General features: G+C 43.3%; 1 protein-coding gene across 1 annotated transcript in view; it reads left to right on the forward strand.

The window, feature by feature from the left end:
• Positions 1-26,480, forward strand: part of LOC107290877 (von Willebrand factor A domain-containing protein 7-like) — a 77,375-nt gene that overhangs the window by 30,585 nt on the left and 20,310 nt on the right. Inside the window, exon 10 of the mRNA XM_015819815.2 lies at positions 10,008-10,023. Coding sequence (XP_015675301.2) covers positions 10,008-10,023 — 16 coding nt within the window. The remainder of the gene's footprint in view (positions 1-10,007; positions 10,024-26,480) is intronic.

Consider the following 26,480-nt stretch of genomic DNA (forward strand, 5'->3'; position numbering starts at 1 on the left):
TTATTTATGTATTTTAATTGATTGTCAGCCGCCCTGAGTCCGTGAGGAGAAGGGCGGGATATAAATCCAAATATAATAATAATAATAATAATAATAATAATAATAATAATAATAATAATAATAATAATAATAATAATAATAATAATAATAATAATAATAATAATAATAATAATAATAATAATAATAATAATAATAATAATAAAGCATATAAGGAACGGCTGCTGGAACTGGGTATGTCTAGTTTAATGAAGAGAAGGACGAGGGGGGACATGATAGCCGTCTTCCAATATCTCAGGGGCTGCCACAAAGAAGAGGGAGTCAAGCTATTCTCCAAAGCACCTGAAGGCAGGACAAGAAGCAACGGGTGGAAACTGATCAAGGAGAGAAGCAACCTAGAACTAAGGAGAAACTTCCTGACAGTGAGAACAATTAACCAGTGGAACAACCTGCCTCCAGAAGCGGTGAATGCTCCAACACTGGAAGTTTTTAAGAAGAAACTGGACAGCCATTTGTCCGAAATGGTATAGGGTTTCCTGCCTGAGAAGGGGGTTGGACTAGATGACCTCCAAGATCCCTTCCAACTTTATTATTATTATTATTATTATTATTATTATTATTATTATTATTATTATTATTATTATTATTAAGTCAAGCACTACTGGTAATACGCCTCTCATTTAATTCATAAATATGCACAGGACGAATGTGGGAGATTTTTAATAGATATTTCTCCATCTTTTCCTTCCAGAGAACCTTGCTGAAAGTGGAGGGCATTTCTCCAGGCAACTTCCCCTTCGTACGAATCAGTGGTGATTCCATTACAACCGAAAGTGTGCAGATTCTGCCTCTGGAAGGCCAAAATAGTAAGTCCTTAGCAGAACGGAATACATAAGCAATAACAGAATTAGCAGTTTTGTTTTTGGTTCATTTTCTAGCATTTTTTCATTATTTAATCCTTCTGAAGCTTGATGAAGAGGATGTGATCATCAGATATACTGATCCTAGTAGGTGGGTTTCGCCTAGGTCAGTGATGGCGAACCGTTTAGAGACCGAGTGCCCCAAAACTGCCCCCCACCCCGTCCCTGCTCCGCCCTGCCCACTGGGCCACCCAATACCTCCACAGCCCGCCACAGATCACCCAGGCAGCCCAGCAGCGCCATGACAGCCACGCCCTCCGCCCGTGCCCTGCAGCATCATCTGCGCGCGATGGGGCGCAAGGGCAGAGTCTTGTCCCCGCTGCCCGGCTACCATGTCCTTGGCTGCGCTGCTTCACGTGGGCCTCACCCAGGGGTGACTCTCCTCCAGGGGGGCTGCTGGTGAGGAGGGGGCCATGGGAGGAGACGGGGCTGGGGAGATGGTGCGTGTGCCCACAGAGAGGGCTCTGAGTGCCGGCTCTGGCACCCATGCCATAGGTTCGCCACCACTGGCCTAGGTGACTCAGGATCCTCCACACATATATGGAGCAATTCTCCTTTGTCACCAGCTATGATTTTTGACAGGACAGTGTTTTCCCAAATGAACCACTTTTCATTGGTAATATTTTGTGTTTAACTCAGCTGGGGAACCATCATCTCAAAATAAGTGAAATTGAAGCAAGATTTATGTGGGAGAGTTTTTCCTACGGCAGCTCATAGAAAATTGATATTTCAGGACACAGTAGTCCTCTACTTACAACAGTTTATTTAGTGTCTGTTCAAAGTTACATCGGCACTGAAAAAGGTGACTTAGGACCGTTTTTCACACTGACAAACATTGCAGCATTCCCATGGTCATGTGATCAAAACTGGGATGCTTGGCAACTGGTTCGTATTTATGACGGTTGCGGTGTCCCGGGGGGGTCATGTGACCCCCCCTTTTGTGACCTTCTGACAGGCCAAGTCAACGGGGAAGCCAGAGTCATTTAACAACCATATTGTCATGTGTCTGACTAATGAAACACTTTGAAGAACTTTCAGGCATTGTTTAACCTAAAAAGCCTTTATTAGTGTAAAAGGAGTGTCAGCATGGCATGGAGAATGCCAAGATCTGAATTTCCCTTCCTTTGCACATAACATTCCAGGCATTTCCCCTCCCCTATTTTGGGGTCATGATTCACATCTTCCAATTAGTCTGAAGGGCAAAGATTCACTTCCGTTCCCTTCTGTGTGCTTTTCTCTCCTCTCTTATTCTCATCTGAATTAACTCTAAAAGTACCAGATAGTTCTGCATATTTTGTCAAAGCAAGAATATTCAATATTAGCAGCGTTGACACATATTACTAACTAGCTCTACCCGGCCACGCATTGCTGTGGCTCAGTCTGGTAAAAGCATGTGTTGCTTTTACACCCAACAGATGGCACTGTTTTTCAAAAAAAGCATGTTTTACCTGTCACAGGTGTGACATCTATATAATATAGGTATATAAAAACACGCGCGTATTTGAATGCAACGTTGTATCAAAAGTTCAAAGCAATCGGTGAAGAACTTTCGGAGATTTAAGATTTTGAACAAACAAACATTTACATTTTCATTTATATAGATTTAACAACGGCACTTAAGAACTATGGCAAGAAAGGTCGTAAATTAGGGCAAAATTCACTTAACAACTGTCTTGCTTAGCAACAGAAATTTGGGGGTCAATGGTAGTCATACGTCGAGGATGATCTGTACTATGATCATATTTCAGCTATATTGTGAGCACATTGCTATTTTTCCCCAGGCACAATGGCACCCGGTGGGACCTTGAAACACTCTGTCATGGTGGTCAACTATGGAGCAGCTAGAATATACGATTTTAAAGTTTGGGATGATCGAGGTTTCCTTATCAGCTATGAACCAAAAGAAGGTTTCCTGAACACAGGAGAGAATATTACCCTGACGGCAACTTTTAATGCCCCCATTACAAATGACAGCTATGCTTCCAGGTAGGTTAACACTGCCGTGGTGGATATCAAGAACTTGTAAAGATGGGAGTTTGTCAAGAGAGAAAAGCGGAGAGAGAATCGATGTCAGTGATGGCGAACCTTTTAGAGACCGAGTGCCCAAACTGCAACCCCAAACCCACTTATTTATCACCGGGTGCCAGGTGGGATGTGGCCCACTAGGTGGGCATGGCTGTGGTGGTCATGGCAGACTGGGTGGGTGTGGCCAAAGTGGGTGTGGTCACCTCGATGTTGCTCGTGGAAAGGGACGCCAGTGGGCAGGGTTGGGGGAGATCCAGGGGGTCTCTGGCAGGTGGGGTGGTGGGCAGGAGGCTCATCCTGTGGAGTGAGGCGAGGCGAGGCAGGGCGGGGATACCATTGCCACGGGGCAAGGTGAGGCAGGGCCTGGGGCAGCTGCTGCCTGACACCATCAGACCCCACACACAGAGGCCAGCGAGCGCATGGGGGCCGACGGTGTCTGTCAGCAGCCACACACTGCCGGCTCTTCGACCAGCACACTCTGAGGCTCCACAGCCCACCACCAGCAGTTCAGAGAAGCCACCTCTGAGCTGGACAGCTGGCCAACAGCTGAGGAGGCAATGCAGTGGGTTGTGCCCAGGAAAAGGAGAGCATGCGAGGCCAGGAGGGATGGGACGGGTGGAGGGAGGGAGGGAAACCAGCCCTGCTGGGATGCATCCGGCCACATGGGACCTCGGGCGGCTGGTTGAAGAGGGACGGTTGCCATCTCCGGGGCATGGCATGGGTGCTCACAAAGAGGGCTCTGAGTGCCGCCTCTGGCACGCGTGCCATAGGTTCACCACCACTGATCTATGTGTTACCTGGAGAATGAAAAATGCTTTCTGGATAAAGAGGGGAATGTATTGTTTAGCTAGATAAGGAATATTGTTAATTGAATGAGAGCCAATTTGGTGTCATGCTTTAAGGCATTGGACTAGGGCAGGGGCAGGCAACCTTGGCTCTTTTATGACTCGTGGACTTCAACTCCCAGAATTCCTGAGCCAGCTTGGCTGGCTCAGGAATTCTGGGAGTTGAAGTCCACGAGTCATAAAAGAGCCAAGGTTGCCTACCCCTGGACTAGGGGAAACCTGAATTCTAGTTTTGCCTTAGGCACAAAAGTAGCTGGGGGACTTTGAGCCCAGCCCTCTTTTTCAGCCCCAAGAAGACAACAAACCACTTCTGAAAAATGTTGCCAAGAAAACTCCAAGAACTTGTTCAGAGAGTCGCCAGGAATAATAGAATAACACGGTTGGAAGGAACCTTGGAGGTCTTCTACTCCATCCTCCTGCTCAAGCAGGATATCCTATACCCGTGGTGGCGAACCTATGGCACTCATGCCATAGGTGGCACGCAGAACCCTCTCTGTGGGCACACGTACCATCGCCCTAGTCCTAAGCCTTCTGCTGTGTTTTATAAAACCTTTCGTTTTAGGCCTCCGCCAACGTGTGCAAAAAAAAAGAAGGTTCAATCAATCAATCAATTTCAACTTCTCGCGGGGGAAAAAAAAGATCTCGCAAAGTTGGAATTGATTGATTGAACTTTTTAGTCCCACCCAGTCTACCGTTATCACTGAAGCCACACCCACCCACTGGGCCACGCCCACCCGGCACCCGACGATACATAAGTGGGTTTTGGTGTGCAGTTTGGGCACTCGGTCTCTAAAAGGTTCGCCATCACTGTCCTATACCATTCCAGACAAATGGCTGCCCAGTCTCGTCTTAAAAATTTCCAGTAATGGAGCGCCCACAACTTCTGGAGATAAGCCCTTCCACTGATTAATTAAACTCATTAATTAATGCGACAAGGCACAAAACCCAAACTTTAATATAACGGCCCATATAACACGTTTGAAATGGAGTGTGGTGGTTCATGCGGTTAGAACACAAGGCTGACAATCGGTAGGATAATAATAATAATAATAATAATAATAATAATAATAATAATAATAATAATAATAATAATAATAATAATAATAATAATAATAATAATAATAATAAAGTTGGAAGGGACCAATGGCTGTCCAGTCTTTTTTTAAAAACTTCCAGTGTTGGAGCATTCACCGCTTCTGGAGGCAGGTTGTTCCACTGGTTAATTGTTCTAACTGTCAGGAAGTTTCTCCTTAGTTCTAGGTTGCTTCTCTCCTTGATCAGTTTCCACCCGTTGCTTCTTGACCTGGTTGCTGCCACGTAGCAGGTTGAGTTCCTGTCACTCACTCCAGCTCCTGCTGACCCAGCAGTTTGAAAGCGGGTAGATATATGGGTGCCACTTCAGTGGGCAAGTTAACAGGGACATAATGGAGCCCCCAACTGGGTTTCCCCCCCCTCCCGAGCAATGATGACGTCACGGGCTAATCCTTTCAACTCAGAAGCACTTCCAACATAAGAGCAAGCAAGCAATACTTTTGAAAAGTTTTTTGAAACATGGTAATGCGGCAGAAGCGGGGAGACCATCGTTTGTTGTTAATGAATCCACCAATGTTTTTTTTTCCAGCGTTGTGACATTCACTGCTAGCAGCGGTTCTGCTAAGAACTACCTGAAAATTCCCATCAGCGTTATTCCTGAAACAGCATTGGTAAGCCTGACATTTTATTCACGGCGATTTAGTCCTTACTTAATCCTGCAGGAAGAATTCTGTTCTTTTCCTGCTTAAGACCCCCGATTGCCAAGGACTCATAATCTGATTTCTGCAGCATCTTATAAACTGACAGAATTTCTTCTGCTAGGTTCAATGCTTGCGTTTACCGTGGCAACAGTGTATGGTAGCAGAAACTGGCCCAACATGGAGACCGATCAAAAAAGCCATCTCTTTTATATAGGTAGTCCTTGACTTATGACCACAATGCAGCTTAAAATTTCCATTGCTAAGCGAGACAGTGATTGAGTTTAGCCCCATTTTACGACCTTCCTTGTCACAGTTGTCAAGTGAATCACTGCAGTTTGTTAAGTTAGTAACACAGTTGTTAAGGGAATCGGGCTTCCCCGTTGATTTTGTTTGTCAAAATCAGGTCAGAAAAGGTAATCACATGACCCCAAGACAGTGCAACCATCATAAATACCTGCCAGTTGCCAAACATCCAAATTTTGATCACATGACCAAGGGCATGCTGCCACGGTCATAAGTATGAAAAACTGTTGTAGGTCACTTTTTTCAGAGCCGTTGTAACTTTGAACTGTCACTAAATGAATGGTTGTAAGTCAAGGACTACCTGTATGTATACCCTTCCAAGGGGAGAGTTGAAAAGCATGTTTCCATCCACACATATACATCAGGGTACAAATGTAGAAGGAAGTATCCTAATGTTAGTCATTTCTCCATTGCTGGTTAACCACATGCTGGTTAAACATCTCTCAGTGTTTCTCGACCATGGCACTTTGAAGATTTGTGGACCTCAATTCCCAGAATTCTTCAAACAGCCATGCTGGTTGGGGAATTCTGGGAATTGAAATCCATACATCTTCAAGTTGCCAAGGTTGAGAAACACTGCAAGTTCAGAGCATCACCCAGCCTTCTGTTATTACTGGGGTTTTTTTTTATTTATACTTCACATTTCTAAACCACCCATCTACCTCAAAGAGGGGCTGTTCCTTTGGTATGATGGTTAGATGATTCTAAAAAACAAATTGTTATGGTGAAATGAGCATAATGTAGACAGAGGGATAGTATAATGTAGGCAGAATCAGAATAGAGCCGGAAGGGATCTTGGAGGTCTTCCAGTCCAGCCCCCTGCTCGAGCAGGAGACCCTACATCAGTGATGGAGAACCTTTTAGAGTGCCCAAAAACTGGCCCCGCCCCCGCTCCACCCCCCTGCCCGCCCCTGCTCTGCCCCCTCATCCCCCACCCCGTCTGCCCACAGGACCACTCACCGCCTCCAGGGCCCACCGCAGATCGCCCAGGCAGCCCAGCAGCGCTATGGCGGCCACACCCTCTGCCCATGCCCTGCAGCATCAACTGTGCACAATGGGGTGCGAGGGCAGAGTCTTGTCTATGCTGCCTGGCTGCCATGTCCTTGGTTGCGCTGCTCCGTGTGGGCCACGCTCGAGGGTGACTCTCCTTCAGGGGGGCTGCTGGAGAGGAGGGGGTCGCGGGGAGAGGCAAGGCTGGGGCAACGGCATGTGTGCCCACAGAGAGGGCTCTGAGTGCCGTCTCTGGCACCCGTGTCATAGGTTTGCCACCACTGCCCTATATCACTTAAGACAAGTGGCTGTGTAGTCTCTTCTTAAAAATCTCCAGTGACGAAGCACCCACAACTTCTGAAGGCAAGCCGTTCCGCTAGTTAATTGTCCTCGCTGTTCGGAAGCTTCTTCGTAATTCCAAGTTGCTTCTCTCCTTGATTAGTTTCCATCCGTTGTTTCTTGTCTTGCCTTCTGTTGCTTTGGAAAATAAATTGACACCCCCCTCCTCCTCTTTGTGGCAGCCTCTCAAGAAAGAGTCAGTGCCGTTCCAACCAATGCAGGTTCTAGGGTTCTCAGGAAGTTGGCTGAGAATTCTGGGAATTTTAGTCCTGTGGTAGAGAAGGAGTGACAGAATCCGGGGGCAGAGTTAAAGGAAGGATCAGCCTCGAATCCCTACGTGGCCACAAGCAGACTAAGTCCAAGCCCCTCCTCCCCCATGATTCTGTTGACCCTTATCTAGCTCCAAGAAGGTGTGAAGCGTTAGTTGACAAGATTCCTGTGCATTTGGGCATTTTAGCAATAAATCAGTTTACTTAGACCAGGGGTCTTCAAACTTGGCCCTTTTATGACTTGTGGACTTCAACTCCCAGAATTCCTCAGCCAGCATGGCTGGCTGAGGAATTCTGGGAGTTGAAGTCCACAAGTCATAAGAGGGCCAGGTTTGAAGACCCCTGACTTAGACCCTCGCGTGTGGACCTTGTCTTCTGTGGCTTGTACCTATGACAGTGGTGGCGAACCTATGGCACGGGTGCCAGAGGCGGCACTCAGAGCCCTCTCTGTGGGCACGCGCACCGTCGCCCCAGTCCTAGACCTTCAGCTTGGTTTTATAAAACCTTTTCACTTTAGGCCTCCGCCGCCNGAAAAAAAAGATCTTGTAAAGTTGGAATTGATTGATTGAACGTTTTAGTCCCACGCAGTCTGCCGTTACCACCACAGCCACGCCCACCCAATGGGCCACACCTACCCAATGGGCCACACCCACCCGGCACCCAACGATGCGTAAGTGAGTTTTGGGTTGCAGTTTGGGCACTCGGTCTCTAAAAGGTTCGCCATCACTGACCTATGAGATCCAGGGTCTGCCGTATTGCGAAAAGGAATATCTACATGTCCTTCCACTTGCATTTTAAATGAATGTACTCATGTACTATGGCTTTATTACTAACTAACACATTTGCCATTCAACAGGCGACTGATGAGATCCCACCTGTGTACCGTCTCAAAGAATTTGTCATGCAATGTAGGGGCAACTTCCAAAATGTGCCAGAATGCTATCATCATAAATGGCAAATGTCATTCACTGCAGTAGATGCCCAAAGTGCCGTCACCGTCAAAATCAGTGCAAATCCTTCTGGCCTCACTTGCACCCCAAAAGAAGGTGATATGAAGCATATGGTGTGCGAATATAGGTGCGTATACATCCATTGTTCGGGGGGGGAGGAAATCAGTCATAAAATCTTTTTCCCATCTGCGTCAGCAATCACCCAGTCTCGTCCAACGTCTGCATGCCAGAGCTTCAAACAGTCCTGAGTTATGCCAGTGCAAATTGCTGCATCTCCAGAGGTATAAAGTCTAAGATGCTTTGTCAGCTATTACGCTGTGGCCGCTTTAACAATAGCAATAGCACTTAGACTTATATACCGCTTCACAGTGCTTTACAGCCCTCTCTAAGCTATTCTATTCTATTCTATTCTATTCTATTCTATTCTATTCTATTCTATTCTATTCTATTCTATTCTATTCTATTCTAGAGTTTACAGAGTCAGCATATCCCTCCTCCCCCCCCCATTTTACCAATCTCCGACGGATGGAAGGCTGAGTCAACCTTGAGTCGGTCAGGATCGAACTCCTGGCAGGGAGCAGAGTCAGCCTGCAATACTACATTCCAACCACTGCACCACTGAGGTTCAGTTCTCCTTTCTGGTCCTCAAGTACACTTTTTCTACACCACTGTTCATTCTCTCCCCCCCCGCCCCCCCGGCCAAAAACGAGGAGAAGAGCTATGGGGGCCACAGTTATTTCAGCAGGCTTGAGAGGGCACCAGCTTCTGAAAGATCACTTTTCTCTGGCTTCATTATATTCTCTGGAAAGTGTGTGATTAACTCTGTTTCAAACCTCTACACCAGTGATGGCGAACCTTTTAGAGACCGAGTGCCCAAACTGCAACCCAAAACCCACTTATGCATCGTCAGGTGCCGGCTGGGTGTGGCCCATTGGCTGGGTGTGGCCTATTGGGTGGGCGTGGCTGTGGTGGTAACGGCAGACCGGGTGGGACTAAAAAGTTCAATCAATCAATTCCAACTTTGCGAGATTTTTTTTTACCCGCGAGAAGTTGAAATTGACTGATTGATTGAACCTTTTTTTTTTTTTTGCACACGGCAGCGGAGGCCTAAAGCAAAAAGGTTTTATAAAACCCAGCTGAAGGCCCAGGACTGGGGCGAGGGCGCGCGTGCCCACAGAGAGGGCTCTGAGTGCCGCCTCTGGCACCCGTGCCATAGGTTCGCCACCACTGCTCTACACTTTCGCAAGACTGCCCAGCAAACTTGAGAAGGTGTGGAGTTTGAAAAGAACATTAAACCCATTTTCCTCAGTTCAAAAATTTGGCAGCTCCTACCGCCACTGTCTTTCATCTAAGGAGCCTCATCTAGCCTTCTTCTCACTAATTGGGGTGTTTGGGAGAAGTAAGACTCCCACAATCTCAGTTAGTCTCCAGCATTTTTTTTTTCTTTTTACGATCCTGTAATCCAGTGGTTCTCAACCTATGGGTCGCGACCCCATTTGGGGTCGATCGACCATTTCACGGGGGTCGCCAAGCAAGGCTGTCCGCCATTTTTTTTTTCCCTTTTCTGGCGGGTGCCTTACCTCCCTTGAGCTGGGCCAGCTGGTGGTCGGCCTGTTCCGTCTCTGCCGCTTGCCAGCTACGCCTCGGCCAGCGCAGGGGCGGAACCACACATGTGCGGTGCTCCCGGGCAGGGAAAGTCCTCGACTTATGACCAGTTGGGTAGTCCTTGACTTACGACCGGTTTAGTCCTCGACTTACAACTGGTTTAGTCCTCGACTTATGACCGGTTGCGGGTTGCGGCATTAAAAAGGTTGAGAACCACTGCTGTAATCCCTTGCTTGGGGTGGGGTCAGGGCAACTGAAGGGAGCTGAGTGTTTACTGGCCAGGATGCTCTTCCTGACGCCTAAAGGGAGTACGCAGAAGATATTTTCTCTTTGCGCCCTGATAGAGAAACATCTATTGCTGTCTAGGATTGAACTCTCAACCTTCTGAGTGGGAGGCGAGCATCTTCCCCTCTAGGCCACCATGCTGCTCCAGTTAGTCTCTAGCAATGACTGCTTAAAATGATGCAAAGAAAATTAAAATGATTGCATCCCGCCCTGAAAATAAAAACTAAATTTCCTGCAGTTTTAAACATAATGCTTGTCTACGTAACACAAATTTCAAACTTGAATCTTTCCAATTCAATTTTACTTGAACTTCCTTTTGTTTTCTGTGAAAGTTCCTTTAATCTGAAGCTGAAGGAGAACACTAGACTAGACTAGACTAGACTAGACTAGACTAGAATAGAATAGAATAGAATAGAATAGAATAGAATAGAATAGAATAACAAGAGTTGGAAGGGACCTTGGAGGTCTTCTAGTCCAACCCCCTGCTCAGGCAGGAAACCCAATACCATTTCAGACAGTCTCTTCTTTAAAACTTCCAGTATTGGAGCATTCACCGCTTCTGGAGGCAGGTTGTTCCACTGGTTAATTGTTCTAACTGTCTGGAAGTTTCTCCTTAGTTCTAGGTTCCTGGAATTGGGTATGTCTAGCTTAACGAAGAGAAGGACGAGGGGTGACATGATAGCAGTGTTTCAATATCTCAGGGGCTGCCACAAAGAAGAGGGAGTCAAGCTATTCTCCAAAGTGCCTGAAGGCAGGACAAGAAGCAACGGGTGGAAATTGATCAAGGAGAGAAGCAACCTAGAACTAAGGAGAAACTTCCTGACAGTTAGAACAATTAACCAGTGGAACAACCTGCCTCCAGAAGCGGTGAATGCTCCAACACTGGAAGTTTTTAAGAAGAAACTGGACAGCCATTTGTGCGAAATGGTATAGGGTTTCCTGCCTGAGCAGGGGGTTGGACTAGATGACCTCCAAGGTCCTTCCAACTTTATTATTATTATTATTATTATTATTATTATTATTATTATTATTATTATTATTATTATTATTATTATTATTATTAATCATCGCACATTCAGCCAGATGTTCAGACTGGATTTGGCATTTTGTCTACCTATCGAGTCCTTTCCCAGGACCTGGGATATTATTATTATTATTATTATTATTATTATTATTATTATTATTATTATTATTATTATTATTATTATTATTATTATTATTATTATTATATTGCTTCTTTCCTGGTCTAGTTTCCATCCATTGCTTCTTGTCCTGCCTTCAGGTGCTTTGGAGAATAGTTTGACTCCCTCTTCTTTGGGGCAGCCCCTGAGATCTTGGAAAACTGCTATCATGTCCCCCCTCGTCCTTCTCTTCATTAAACTGGACATACCCAATTCCCAACTGAGAACCAGGTTGTTCTAGCAGTTAAGACACCAAGCTAGAAACCAGGAGACTGGGAGTTCTAGCTCCGCCTTAGCCATGAAAGCCGGCTGGGTGACTTTGGGCCAGTCCCTCTCTCTCTCTCAGCCCAACTCATCTCACAGGATGGTTGTTGTGGGGGAAAGAGGAGGAGGAAGGGGTATTAGGTGTCTTTGCCTTGAGTTATTTATAAAAGGAATAATAATTACGGTGAGATATAAATACAGGTAGTCCTCCACTTACAACCTTTCATTTAGTGACCGTTCAAAGTTGCAACAGCACTGAAAAATAAGATTTCCTCACACTTAAAAACCGACGAAGCAACCTCACGGTCACGTGATCAAAATTTGGTTGCTTGGTATCTGGCATGTATTTACAACAGTTGCAGCATCCTGGGGTCATGTGATAACCATTTACAACCTTCCTAGCTGGCTTCCGACAGGCCAAATCAATAGGAAAAGTCAGATTCTCTTAAAAGACCATATGAATCACTTAACTCAGGGATAGGCAACCTTGGTCCCTTCATGACTCGTGGACTTCAACTCCCAGAATCCCTGAGCCAGCCATGACTCAGCTTGGAAACCTCTCCCTTTCCCCTCAGCATGGATGGCTCAGGAATTCTGGGAGTTGGAGTCCACGAGTCATAAAAGAGCCAAGGTTGCCTACCCCTGACTTAACTGAAGTGATTCGCTGAAAAACCATAGGGAAAAAGATGGTAAAATTGGGCACGACTCATTTAACAACCACCCCTTTGTTTAACCACACAAATTGTGGTCTCAATTGTGGTGGAAAGCGGAAGACTACTTGTAAATGTAAGTGCAAATAAATCTCAGCTTTCGCCTTCCCTGCCCTGGACTTTACAACATGACACCCCAAAGCTTGTTTTGTCCCTTGCCTGCCTTACGAATGTGCACTATCCACTTTTCAGCACACAATATCCCTCAACACTAGCAATATCCCTCAGCCTTTATTATTGGTTGAGCTTCTTGTTATATGTAAAGAACAAGCCGAGTAATTAATCATTGATAAAAGCTTGCATGCTATGCTGGTTATGTGCTTATTCCCGAGGATTTGTGAAAACCAACAGGCTTCTAACCATTCTGAGGTAGACTAAGAGTGCCCTCTGGAGCTTACAAACTTTCTAGCAAAAATAGAAAAGAAAGATGCAAAGAGATGGCAGTCTTTATTAATTTAATCTCCAGCTATGAAATATCTTTTTCCCAGGGGAAAACAATCCAAAATTAGAGTAATGCTTTTATTAATTTGAAACCAAAATTACAAAACACAGAGATTCACCACTATTACAGAGATTTTAGCCAGATCTTTATTAGGTAAGCAGTAGCAAAAACTGTTGGTGCTAAAGCACACAAAATGTACAGTTATTAATATTAGCTAATATTTAGGACAGCGCATGTATTAAGTATGTTTTAATTTTATTTTTCTTGTTTTGAAATTCCAGGTTTTTTTTAATTTATGACAAATTTATTTTAACTCTCTGTTCAATGCAAAAAATCAAAGCAGTACCATTTTATTTTTTTATTAATAACAAAAATAATGTCAGTAGTTATGTAATAGAAATCCTACATACGTTATAAAGATTGAAAGCAAACTGAACATAATGGGAGAGGAAAATTAGGAAAAAGAAAAAATGACTATATAATATCAATATGAAATTAATTTGGCCCTTAAACCTATGAGATCTACACTATTTAGAAAAAAAATATTGCTCCATCTTCTCATTTTTAGAATAGATCCATAATTCCAAATAATAATAATAACAATAATATCATAACAGTATATTGAATCCATTCCTTAACATCAAGAGAATAAATTTCTTTCCATCCATGTAACGTTACTAATTACTGACATTACAAATCCCCATCTTATTAAAGCAATTCCTTATTTTGAGAAAAAATGACATTCTAAATTCCCAGTTATTACTAAACTATAATTATGAATGTAAAGAAAAAAAATATTAAATATATTAGTAGCGGATAATTGTATCGACTATATTTAAATTTAATCTGAACAAAATTTCATTTTTGTCATGCCCTGACTAGTTATTTTCGAGGCATCCAGTTCAAACTCCAGTTTCAGTCCTCAACCTGCAGAATGCTAGTCCATATTCTCAAAATTGTTCCTTTTCTTTCTCCATGGATCAAAGTAAAATAATGTATGTTTTCATTTCAAGGAAAATGTGCCACCTTAAGAAAATAAGTACAGGTCATTCTCGACTTACAACCACAATTGGGAACCACAATTTCTATTGCTAAGCATGGTGGTTTTTAAGTGAGTCATGCCCAAGTGTATGACCTTTTTTGCCACTGTTGTTAAGTGAATCACTGCCGTTGTTAAATGAGTCACGCAGTCATTCATTGAAACCAGATTCCCCCATTGACTTCGCTTGTTGGGAGCCAGCTGTCCCAGGCACACTGCAACCATCAATAACTACAATGCCGCATACCCAGGGTCTAAATTTTGATCACATGACTTTAGAGATGCTGCAAGGTCATAAGTGCAAGGATTGATTGTAAGTCACTTTTTTCAGTTTTGTTGTAACTTCGAACAGTTGCTAAATGAATGGTCGTAAGTAGAGGACAACCTGTACTTTGCACTGATGAAACATGTTAACAGTGGAGTCGCCTTGGTGAATTGGTCATGCCCTCTAAATCTTTCACTGCTTGCTGAATTCTTTCATTCTAGCGTCTTGTTTTTAGTCCCCATTCAGCTTGTAGCTATCCAAACTCATAATAATAATAATAATAATAATAATAATAATAATAATAATAATAATAATAATAATAATAATAATAATAATAATAATAATAATAATAATAATAAAGTTGGAAGAGACCCTGGAGGTCATCTAGTCCAACCCCCTGCTCAGGCAGGAAACCCTATACCATTTCTGACAAATGGCTGTCCATTCTCTTCTTTAAAACTTCCTCCTTCACTCTCTCCTGTTATTTATCCGCCTTGTTATTTTTGCTCCCCTCTGTAGGTCAACCTGCTGTGATCCTTTTGTGGAAGTTTTGATGAGTGATGAGGATGGAAACACAAGCAGTTTCACGATGGGCTACAGAAACCCTACCCCTACGCCTATCCCTCGTCTTCATTAAAGCATTTTACCCTCTACTCTTTAGTCAAAAAAACTAGACAACCCATGAGCCTGGGTCAAAGATAAGAGATATTTTCTTACCAGATTCCTCAATGTCATCAACCATGGCAGATGTAGGAGATGGCCCAGCTAGAGGAAGGGGTCAAACGTGTCATCAATCATTAATCCCTTTGGGACCACAAGAGATCTAAATCCAGCCCACCTTGAACTCCTTTGACTCTTATCTACTGCCAATTTGCTTTGACTGTTAGTAGCTCAGATTCTTGTAGAGAGCTTAAGCTTGCAATAAATCTTCATACTCATTTGAATGGACTGGATTTTCTGATTGACCTGGCGCTTGATAGCAGAGCTTCTAATGCACTGCTTTCACTACGAATGTTCTTAAAAATTTAGGGATGTATCTGCCTTGAAAATAGTCAGTGTTGAACTGTATAGCAGCGGGCTCCAACCTTTTGGGCACCAGGAACAAGTTCTCTGGAAAATATTTTTTCCATGGCCCGGAGAGGGGGATGTGGTTTCACGCAGTACCTAGATCTCATGCATGTGCGGCCTGATTCCTCACAAGCCACGGACTGGTAGTAGTCCGCAGCCCAGGGATTGGGGACCCCTGTTGACCACAGGAAAATTTTAATGACATTTTGTATTATGTCATAAAATGCTTTATAAAATTTGCCAAATTTCAATTCTATGGGAATCAGGGGGTCCCTTTGTAGCCAAAAGTACTGAATCCAGTCAGAACTATTTGGAACACTGTGTGTAAATAACAACAGCAATTTAAAAAAAATAATAATGTCAACTATGAATTTGGAAGGTGTATCTATCAGGCCCTTAAGGCAGTCCAGGTTAAAGAATAAATTGTATCAGAAATCCTGGAGCCCACTTTATTGATATATAGAGCAATGTTTTTCAACCTCAGCAACTTTAAGATATGTGGATATCAATTCCCAAAATTCCCCCATGCATCTTAAAGTTGCTGAGGTTGAGGAAAACTAATGCAGGATATGGTAAGTAAGGAATCTTGAAAGCCTGGTGGCATTTTCTCTCTATGCCTCCGTCCCTCCTGTTTATATCAAAGAAAGTTAAGACGAATCCAGGGGACAATGGGAGAATAACACAAGCCGTGCGACAACATCACAACAAAAGCACTGCCCATTTTCTATGCACTTTGCAATATCATGTGGAGAAATGTATAGATCTATTGGAATAGACTTTGTGAGCTCTCCTAAGGGGAATACAACACAATTTTAAGGGCCATCTGCAACCACATTATAGATTGTGTTTGCTGTAGCGCCAGTCCAACAAGCAGAGAGTTACTGAGGACAAAGAAAAAGGATTAAGAGCCCAGAAAGCAATAGATTTTCTCTTGAACAGCTTGTGGCCAATATAAATTCAACAAATGCATCTTCTCCCATTGGCCCTTCTCGGCACTAGAATTCAAAGTGCACCTGCTGAATTTCAGCCTTATGTTTCTCAATCACAGAAACTTTTAAGACATGTGAACTTCAACTCCCAGAATTCCCCAGCTAGACACCTCTTAAAGTTGCCAAGATTGAGAAATGTTGTACTTAAACACACACACACAGAGAGAGAGAAAAAAATTGTTATCCAGAAAGTCAGGGCTACTAATTTTTCAGATACTCTTATGGATAAGATTTGGGGGACGGAGATGCTGAAAAATAACTTATATCTCTCAGGTAGGTTCCTTTGTTCACTTTCACTCCAGAGATGATGTAAAAGCCAACACAGTGCTGGGCTGCATTAACAGAGGGATAGAATCAAGATCAAGTGAAGTATTAATTCTACTTTACAATGCCTTGGTAAGGCCACACTTGGAATAATGCATCCAGTTTTGGTCACCACGATGTAAAAAAGATGCTGAGGCTCTAGGAAGAGTACAGAGAAGAGCAACAAAGATGATTAGGGGACTGGAAGCTAAAACATATGAGGAACGGTTGCTGGAATTGGATATGTCTAGTTTAACGAAGAGAAGGATGAGGGGGGGACATGATAGCAGTGTTCCAATATCTCAGGGGCTGCCCCAAAGAAGAGGGAGTCAAGCTATTCTCCAAGGCGCCTGAAGGCAGGACGAGAAGCAACGGATGGAAACTAATCAAGGAGAGAAGCAACCTAGAACTAAGGAGAAACTTCCTGACAGTGAGAACAATTAACCAGTGGAACAACCTGCCTCCAGAAGCGGTGAATGCGCCAACACTGGAAGTTTTTAAGAAGAGACTGGACAGCCATTTGTCTGAAATGGTATAGGGTTTCCTGCCTGAGCAGGGGGTTGGACTCGACGACCTCCAAGGTCCCTTCCAACTTTATTATTATTATTATTATTATTATTATTATTATTATTATTATTATTATTATTATTATTATTATTATTATTATTATTATTATTATTATTATTATTATTATTATTATTATTATTACATTGAAAAAATGTCCTGATGCAAAATGGATCTTATTTCTGGTCCCTGGGCTCCCCTTACATTGAGATCATAATCAGCCAAATTGAAGTACCTTTGCCCCAACTCCCTGGCTGATCCAAAATAAAACTAACCTCAGAAGTAACTATGTCTGTTGAGAGTATTTATTTATTTATTTATTTATTTACTTATTTCTATTTAGAAAATCTATACAGTCGCTCATCTTAAACAAGCAACATCTTAAACATTGCACCTTTGACATGTTCTTTAAGGTCAGCCCCATATAGATTACCTTGCAGTAACCCAATCAGGAAGTGAGAGTGCATACACAGTTACAGCTAGTGCAAAAGACGAATCTGTGCAATGCCCCCTTGACTACACCGGCCACTTTCTTTCTGAGCAGCAGCCATGAGTCCAGGAGGATCCCCAGACTGCACACCAGCTCTGTCTGCGGGATGTTATCCCATAAAGAGGTAAAGATGGAAAAAATCACCAGATCCAGGGGACCCAAAGACCCAGTGGTTACTTCATCTTGCCAGGGTGAGGTGTAACTTGCTCCCTCCCATCCAGACCCTCGCAGACCCCAGTTTGAGGGTGAGAATAGCATTCCATATGTCCTAATGGGAAAATGGTGGCCCATCTTAATATCCATCCAGTATTTGAGAGGTTGCCACAAAGAAGAGAGAGTCAGTTTATTTTCCAGAGCACCAGAGGGCAGGACCAAAAACAATGGATGGAAACTAATCAAGGAGAGAAGCAACCTGGAATTCAGGAGAACAATTAATCATTGGAATGACTTGCTTCCAGAAGTTGTAGGTGCTCCTTCACTGAAGGTTTTTTTAAGAAGAGATTGGACAGCCATTTGTCTGAAATGGTTTAAGGTTTTCTGCTAGAACAGGCAGATGGACTAGAACAGAAGTCCCCAACCTTTTGGGCACCAGGGACCGGTTCTGTGGAGAAAGGTTTTTCCACAGACCGGAGAGTGTGTGGTTTTGTGTGCTGCCTGCATCCCATAGATCAGGGCTTTTCAATCTTTTCACCCATTGTACCACTTTTAGGATATGACAACATCCGAGTACCACCAGTCGCCTAGTAAGATGTCAAAAACTTGATGACCAAAAAAGGAAAAAAGTGATAAAGTACTGGTAGTCCTCGACTTACAACAGTTCTCTTAATAACTGTTCGAAGTTACAATGGCACTGAAAAAAGTGCCCCCCAAGGCACAGCCGAGCAAGACACCTGCCTGCCCACCCGGCGGCGTTCATCCTCCTGTCCGAGGTTTTCGTTGTGAGAATTTCTGTTGAGGATTGGCAGTGGGGGTGGGGTGAGGGGGTGTTTGGTTTTTATTTCCCCCCCCCCCATCTGCTGGGTGTTTGCAGCAGGTTTTGGTCACTTCACATGACCCTGGGACACTGTGACCGTCATAAATATGAATCAGTTGCCAAGCATCTGAATGTAAATCACAAGACCCTGGAGAGGCTGCAACATTCCAGCTGATTGGCGCTTCTTCTGGGCTCAGCAGAAGCAGCAGGATCAGTGCTGAACTCCAACTGGAGCCTGGCACTGATCCTGGCACTTCCACTGAGCCCTGACAGTCCTGAAGAAGCGCTGATCCTGGCGCTTCCACTGAGCCCTGACAGCCCTGCAGCTCCAGCCATCTCTCGCTCAGGCTTGTGCGGTGCTGCCACCGGTTCAGCTCATTCCCCTCCCCCACTACCACTTTTCTGGGATGGTCGCGTACCACCTGCCAGGTGCCAATGTACCACAGGTGGTACCCGTACCACTGGTTGAAAAGCCCTGCCATAGATGGGCCTTTGCTTGTTTGTGGCATGCCGCAGACCGGTACCGGTCCGCAGACCGGGGGTTGGGGACCCCTGGACTAGAAGACCTCCAAGGTCTCTTCCAACTCTGTTATTCTACTATTCTGTTATCAGAAGGCTGCATTGTGCTCTTGTGCCGGAAAAACTTAGAAAGTGTCAAGATCTTTAAGACACAATGCTTTCAAAGCAAAAACACAGTGAAAGGTTTTTAATGTCAAAGTTGAAGTACGCACATCTTTAAAGTTTGCCAAGATTGCAAAACACTGACCTAAACAAACAGGACTCACATACTCCCCCACTCCAACCCATGGTGCTTCAGCAAATACCAGTCTGGCAACTGGTCAAAAACTCCATTTGTAATGTTTCTCCTTGCAGCTGGAGGGTATGATCCCGGTTTCATTAGAAAGGCAATTTCAATATGAAAAAAAAAGAAGATGAACAATTGGCAGCGGCTTCTTTTCCCACCCACCACCCACCCACTCCCGTATCACTTCAGCTATTTAACTCCCACAGCCAAGGCAGGCAGGCAGAGGTTGTGAGGCAGAGCTGGGGGAAAACTCATTTAGTTTTGTACTGCTCACCCAATTCGATCCACAAACTATGCTGTTCTCCAGAGAACTTCTTTTGCTTCTCTGTGTGGGACTTGTGAATGGGTTTTATCACAACCACGAATTGGAGGGCTTTGCTTCAAGCGATTTCGTCGATGCCAATATCACAGAAAAGAGGACGATGCAGGCAGTCATGGAGAAAAGCCCTTCGCCTGGAAAACATCTCAAGAAAGGGGGAACGCTGAAAAAGAAGAATGCAACTGAAGCATTGAACGCCTGTTTTGAAGGTAACTGGTGGAAGGGTGGGAAGGTCTTCCTATGATGTGTCCTGCTTTCCTCCAGGTACAAATGGATCCTCCACCAGTTTCCCTCTGGTGAAGTCCTGAAAAATCAGGAAGCTTCGTATGACCCCAGGAGGTCCATTCTTTCCATCTGCCATGGTGTGACTAGGTTCTTTTTATGACTGGAGGTGTGGTTAAGGTTACAAGGATGGTAACCAACATAGAGAACCCAGATAGTGGATCTTATGGGTCTTCTTTACCGTATATAGCAAAACTATTTACAATAGATATTAACAACAAAATCCTGGCTTCCACAAAGGTCGGGTTTCTTCTTAGGCCTCTCACCGAGAGTCTATTGGCCTCTAACGCTCCTCCTGAATGCTTCGTTTCCTCCCCATACTTCACTACATCTCCTTCCCCCATTTCCAGGATTATCAAGAAAGCCTAGAAGGGAGGAATGTGCTGGATTCACAAATGAATGTGCTCAACACTGCTCATCTCTTTTCCTTGGATCTGCTTAGCTGATCCCCTTCTATGTCTTCTCTGTGTGGGACTTGTCAATGGGTTTTATCACCCATTGGGAGAAGGACCTCTCTTGGGAGTCTTCTGCCAGTTCTTCCCCAACGACTAGGGCTTTATTAAAGACCTTCTGCCCACAGCCACCTTCTCCTTCTTTCCTATCTTGGGTGAAGATACCTTTCTAGGACTTGGGTTCTCTTCCTTCAGAGAAGCTACCATAGATTTTTCTTCTCAGTTGTAACTTCTCTGAGAACCTCCAAGATCCCTTCCAACTCTATTATTCTATGTTCTATCAACTGCTCTTCACACTCATATCAACTTTACTCTCCAGCTTTTCTCTCTTTTCTCCCCAGCTATTCCCTTCTAAAACAATCTCTGCAGCTCTTATTTTCTTTCCATGTTTTTTCCCATCTTTTTCTCTCTTCTCCTCTCTTTCTCCAGTTCTGGGTTGGACCAGCAGTATGTGCTATACAAAAACAAAAGAAGACATTGCTTCATGATTACATTTCAGCAGACCACGCAAGTCACATATAACTAAATCATTTTTTTCTGATGTACAAAGTTCTCCTTCCTAGTTTTTAACTGCTAAATTTAAGTGACATTGTGTTTATTATATTTTTCCTCCAAAAAAATAAGCAAAATCAAAAGGTATTCAGCATCAGGGACACATTTTATTTGGTATAGTGCCCATTCAGGGGATGTCACCAAATTTTCATTATCAACTTGTCTTCACAAATATGACTGACTGACAATAAATCATCATTGGGTTTTTCCCCCCCTATTCATGAATAAACAGAACCGAGGCTAGGAACTCTGGGGAAGGCTGGAATGCACATTCCAAGCAAAATATATGAACTTCTGCAAAGTTCTAACCTTTGCCACTTCTGATGAAGACCAAAATATTCAGTATTGGGACTATTTGGAAGGTACCCCTCTCTCCAAAAGTCCCTTCTAGAAAAATCTAAACATTCACATGTAGACCAGCCAGTTTTAGATAGTCCAAGTCCAGACTGAAGTAGGTGTGTTTAGTCCAGCCAGGAACTTAACACACTTGTTCCCACAAAAGTGTTTTGGGCAGAGTGAAAAAAAAAGAAACAAAAAAGAGATGGAAATGAGAAGAATTCGATGTGAGTGACAGGTACTTAGCAATGGCAGTGATGGAAGTAAAGTGCTGGTAAAGTGGCAAGAGAATAGGTAAGTTGTTTCAATAAAGGAGAATGTTTGTAGCTCTGGATTGAAATGATGGGTCCTTGGTGCTCTCTGAGCTTGATTGCTCTCTAGCACACATTTCATTATCCAAACTAGGTAACATCATCAGTACCAGTCCATTAGCACTGATAATGTTATCGAATTTGGGTAATGAAACATCTCCAAGAAAGCAACTAAGCTCAGGTAAGATATTTAGACATGTCACAGGTGCCTTGCACTGCACACACTTGAATTCAGGGAGGGCATATCCAAGGGGCCAATCTGCCCTACTATTTAATTTCCAGCACCTTCCTTTCCACACCTCTCTCTAGCCAACATAGCTATGATTAAGTGAGATTGGGGAACAGATGGGTGGGTGGTGTCAGGGTTCCGAATGACGAACCCAACCAAGTAAACACCTTCGAGGCTTTCTGAACTCTTAATGTAAGACTTTATTGAGTACATCATTTCAGCACGCATGCAAGTAAAACCAGCTCTGGCAAAACCCCACCCAATCCCATATAGTAAAAGTATAGAATTCCCCCGCCTCCTTCTTGGTCAGGTCATGTTGCCCAATTAGGTGGAAAGATATTGTTATGAGAAAGTGTCTCTCGGTCTGGCCAGATACCTGGTGAAGTGTCCTTGGGTCTCACAGTCTGCTTTCTTGATCTTTTGAAGTCTGTATTCCAATTCCTTTTCCTTTCCCCAAGTTCGTTGACAAGCTGAGACGCAATAATTGTCAGACCAGCAAAAATGTGCTTTGGACTTGACAGGTGGTTGGCTGTGTTATATAGGTAGTCCTCGACTTACAGCCATTCATTTAGTGACTGTTCAAAGTTAGAATGGCACTGAAAAAAATGACATGACCATTTTTCACTTACGACCGTTGCAACATCTCCCATGGTCACGTGATCTTGACAATGGACTCATATTTATGACAGTTGCAGTGTCACAGGATCATGTGATAACTTTTTGCAACTTCCTGTCAAGCAAAGTCAGTGGGGAAGCCAGATTCTCTTAACAACCATGTTGCTAACTTAACTGCAGTGATTCACTTAACAACGGTGGCAAGAAAGGTTGCGGCATGGGGCAAAACTCACTTAGCAAATGTCTTAACAACACAACTTTTGCGTTCCTTTGTAGTTGTGAGTTGAGAACTACCTGACCTTGAATGCAGTGACAGCATTTAGAAGATCAATGTTTGTCAACTTTGGCAACTTGGAGAGAGGTGCATTTCAATTCCCCAAATGCCCCAGTAACACATCTTGAAATTGCCAAGATTATCAAAGGCTAGTTTAGAGGAAACTGAGGTATCTTCAGAGTTGAGATTTCATGATACGCTTTTGTGTTAAGGGAAAGCATAAGGTTTGCCCTTATTGGTCAGGGATTTAAGATTTTCTACAGCTTCTGGGTTGCTGGGATTTAAATATCTCTTAGCAACAGCTATTTCAGCTGCAATATTTGAAGTTCTTTTGTCTGTAATATCTGGCCAGGAACAATAGGGGTTTTATGACCATTTACTTGGTCTATAATTTTTTGTTCCCTTTGCCTCCACGACAGTCATCTGCTCACAAACGTTCTCTGGAGCTGCACCTCTAGAAAAAGAAATCAGTAATTTTTCTTTGTTTTTGAGATTTGATGTACACATTTGATGTACATTTTGGCTAGAGAACATAAAGCAGTGCTTTCTGTTTGTAACCAACTCTAAAAAGATCTGTTGTCTAAATGCCTTCTATTGATCTTAGGATCTCAGCTAGGCTAAGACTAAGAAAAAACATTAATAAGAATATATTAACTTACATGCCACCTGATTCTCAACAACTCCAGGTGGATCGCAACAATCAAACAAAGAAATGAAACATTAAAAAAATAAAGTAAAAATATGGTAAGCGCAAATATGTGAGGGATCCATTTCTTTGTTTTTTTTATATTCATGACAACTTTAACAGAGATGTTGATGCGCTGGCTGCTAAAACAAAGCAAAGTTAGGGCACACACTTGAAAGGAGACCGGAAAGCCTGTAATTGTGGAGTCTGTCTGGCAAGAATAAAGAATGCTTATTCACACGTATAAAGCTTATGCAGGTGTAAAAGCTTGTAACAATTCTGGGTTCTAAGAAATCTGATAAATGTAACAAAATGTTAGGCATCTTGCATAGCTCAGCTAGAAGCTAGGAATAGGGATGGCCTGGAGCAAAATAGAATGTGTATTAGATAACTCCTGAAGCATTCATTAACCAAGGCTTAGAATAATTGTTAGATTATTATCAGATGATATTTCTTATATACCCCGCCTTACCCCCTCCTTCTGCTTTAGTGAAAAATGTATAAACCTTTCTTAATTCTATGGTTCAGGGTTCCTAGGCATTTTCCGGCCAGGACCCCTTTTCTTGGAGCGCTTCAATAAAAGGAAACAAAACCTGCACTTTGTGCCTGTTGTTCTTCATCAGCTTTGGCACCAGGTTCAGACCCGAATTGGGGACAACAATGTAGAGAGTAAAAAAGATGACTTTGAGGGAGATGCACAAACTCCATTATCAAAGAGAAGGGGGGGGGAATATCTCAAGTCCACAATGGACAGATAATATTCAGCAGAGGCCCAGACAGGCATTTCCTTGAGTATATAAGAAAGGAGAATGGTACAGATCAGTCAGACTTGCAAGACTCTATTATTATAGTCAATCTCAATAAAAAATAATTTTAGCCTTCCTCTGGAGTTGATTTCCTGATCTGGTCTACCAGCTGTGCTAACAGCACTGGAATATCTCTATATAGAAAAGTTGTCCTGTTAGAGAAAAGTGAGACAGGTTTCCAAATTAAAAGAATCCAAATAATTCGAACAGTTGTACTGTTTGAAAAGTTTAAGCTCTCAACAAAGTGTCCAGAATTATATGAAAAGTATGTAATCTGTAGAATTGAATTTAATGGGTTACCGGATGCTGCAACCAGTTGTAATTGCAGCCACATGATTGCAGGAGTGATGCTATATGGTCATAAGTGCAAGGACAGGTCATACATCACTTTTTCTGAGGCTGTCGTAACTTGAGGACTACCTATATCTGTAATGATTTGGGAGAAGGCAGCTAAGTAAAAAAAGCAGTTATTCCCAAAACGTGACCTGTGATTGACTTGATACTAATTCAACAGCACCTGAATTCTGATCACGTGACCGTGGAGATGCTGCAACGGTCGTAAGTATGAAAAATGGTCATAAGTCATAAGTTGTAACTTCTATTGGTCACTAAATGAACTGTTGTAAGTCAAGGACTACCCGTAATTTTAAATGTTTTTTAATTTTTGATTGGGAGCCAACGGAATTGGTTGAAAGATGGATGCCTCCATAAACGTTTTAAAAAGTAAAAAAAAAAAAACAACACAGCCACCGCAACTACGCAATCAAAACCCTCCCCTTTTTCAATGTGCATTTTTATTATGTTTTTTTTTCCCTCATGCAGACAAATGTGGACACGGCGGGAAAAATGAGGCGACCCAAGACCCCTCCGCTCCTGGAGGAAACAATAAAGGGGCCACTGACCCCCTGCTCTCGTCTCACTCCTATTTGCACAAGGAAGCTGCTGAAATGGCCACTGAAGCCGCAAAGAAAATTTTTGTACGAGATGGTAAGCCAGAATCCCCGGGGATCTGAAACATCCTGAAGAAAAGCCTTGCTACCTTTCTGGCATCTATGGTCACTGAAGAAAACCACATTAACAGCCATGAGTATTAGTGGGGAGAAGCAGGAAGGGCAAACTTGGAAGGGCGCGTCATGAGGTCAAGATTCAAACTCCGCCCCTTTTACACCTCATTGGACAGTGCTGAGGCCATGACGCCATGAGTGACATTTCCATGGAATCTCAGGAAGATGCAGATGTCCCCGGCCACAGGTGTATTTCACTGATCAGGGAACCATATACAAGTAGTCCTCAACTTACGACCACAATTGAGCCCAAAATTTTCCGTTGTTAAACGAGACAGTTGTTAAGTGAATTTTGCCCCCTTTTTACAATCTCTCGGGCCAGAGTTGTTAAGAGAATCACTACAGTGGTTAAGTTAGTAACAATGTTAAGTGAATCTGGCTTCCTCATTGACTTTGCTTGTCAGAAGGTCGCAAAAGGTGATCACATGGCCCCCGGGACACTGCAACCGTCATAAATATGAGTCGGTTGCCAAACATCTGAATTTGGACACGTGATGTTGCAATAGTCGTAAATGTGAAAAATGGTCACAAGTCACTTTTTTCAGTGCCATTGTAACTTCGAACCATCACTAAATGAACGGTTGTAAGTCGAGGACTATCTGTATAAAAAAGAAATACGTCTTCTGAGAAGGACAGGAGAGATGGGGATGATGCATTGCAGTGAGGTCACCAGAAGGACAGGCTGAGATATGTTTTTGGGGGAGGCTCAAGTAGTGTTTCTCAACCTTGATAACTTGAAGAGGGATGGACTTCAACTCTCAGAATTCCCCAGCCAGCAAAGCTAAAATTCTGAGACTAGAAGTTCCCATCTCTTCCAATTCCCAAGGTAAAGAAATATTGTGGTTTTTTAAAAAAAAAAAATCTGTTGACATTGTTTGAGTTCAAAAACTAAGTAAAGTTGGGCTTAGTTATTATTTAGACGGGAGACAACTATGGAATTCCAGGACTATAAACTAAATTTTGGAGGCCGACACAGAGGCCAATGGGATAGCCAGGTTTTAACCACTGTCTGGAAAAATGGTTAGAGTGAAACCCAGATCTCAGAGGGAACTTGGTCCAGAGGGCTGAGGAAGCGATGGAGGTACACTGCTTCTGGACCTCTGCTCATTTTATTTCCCATGTTGAAGGTACCCAAAGCATACCCTTCCAGACAGAATGAGCAGGCCAGCTGAAAATTATTTGTTTGTTTGTTTGTTTGTTT

This window comes from Protobothrops mucrosquamatus, unplaced genomic scaffold (assembly GCF_001527695.2).
Source record: "Protobothrops mucrosquamatus isolate PMUCROS unplaced genomic scaffold, P.Mucros_1.0 scaffold993, whole genome shotgun sequence".
In the NCBI taxonomy this organism is placed as follows: domain Eukaryota; kingdom Metazoa; phylum Chordata; class Lepidosauria; order Squamata; family Viperidae; genus Protobothrops; species Protobothrops mucrosquamatus.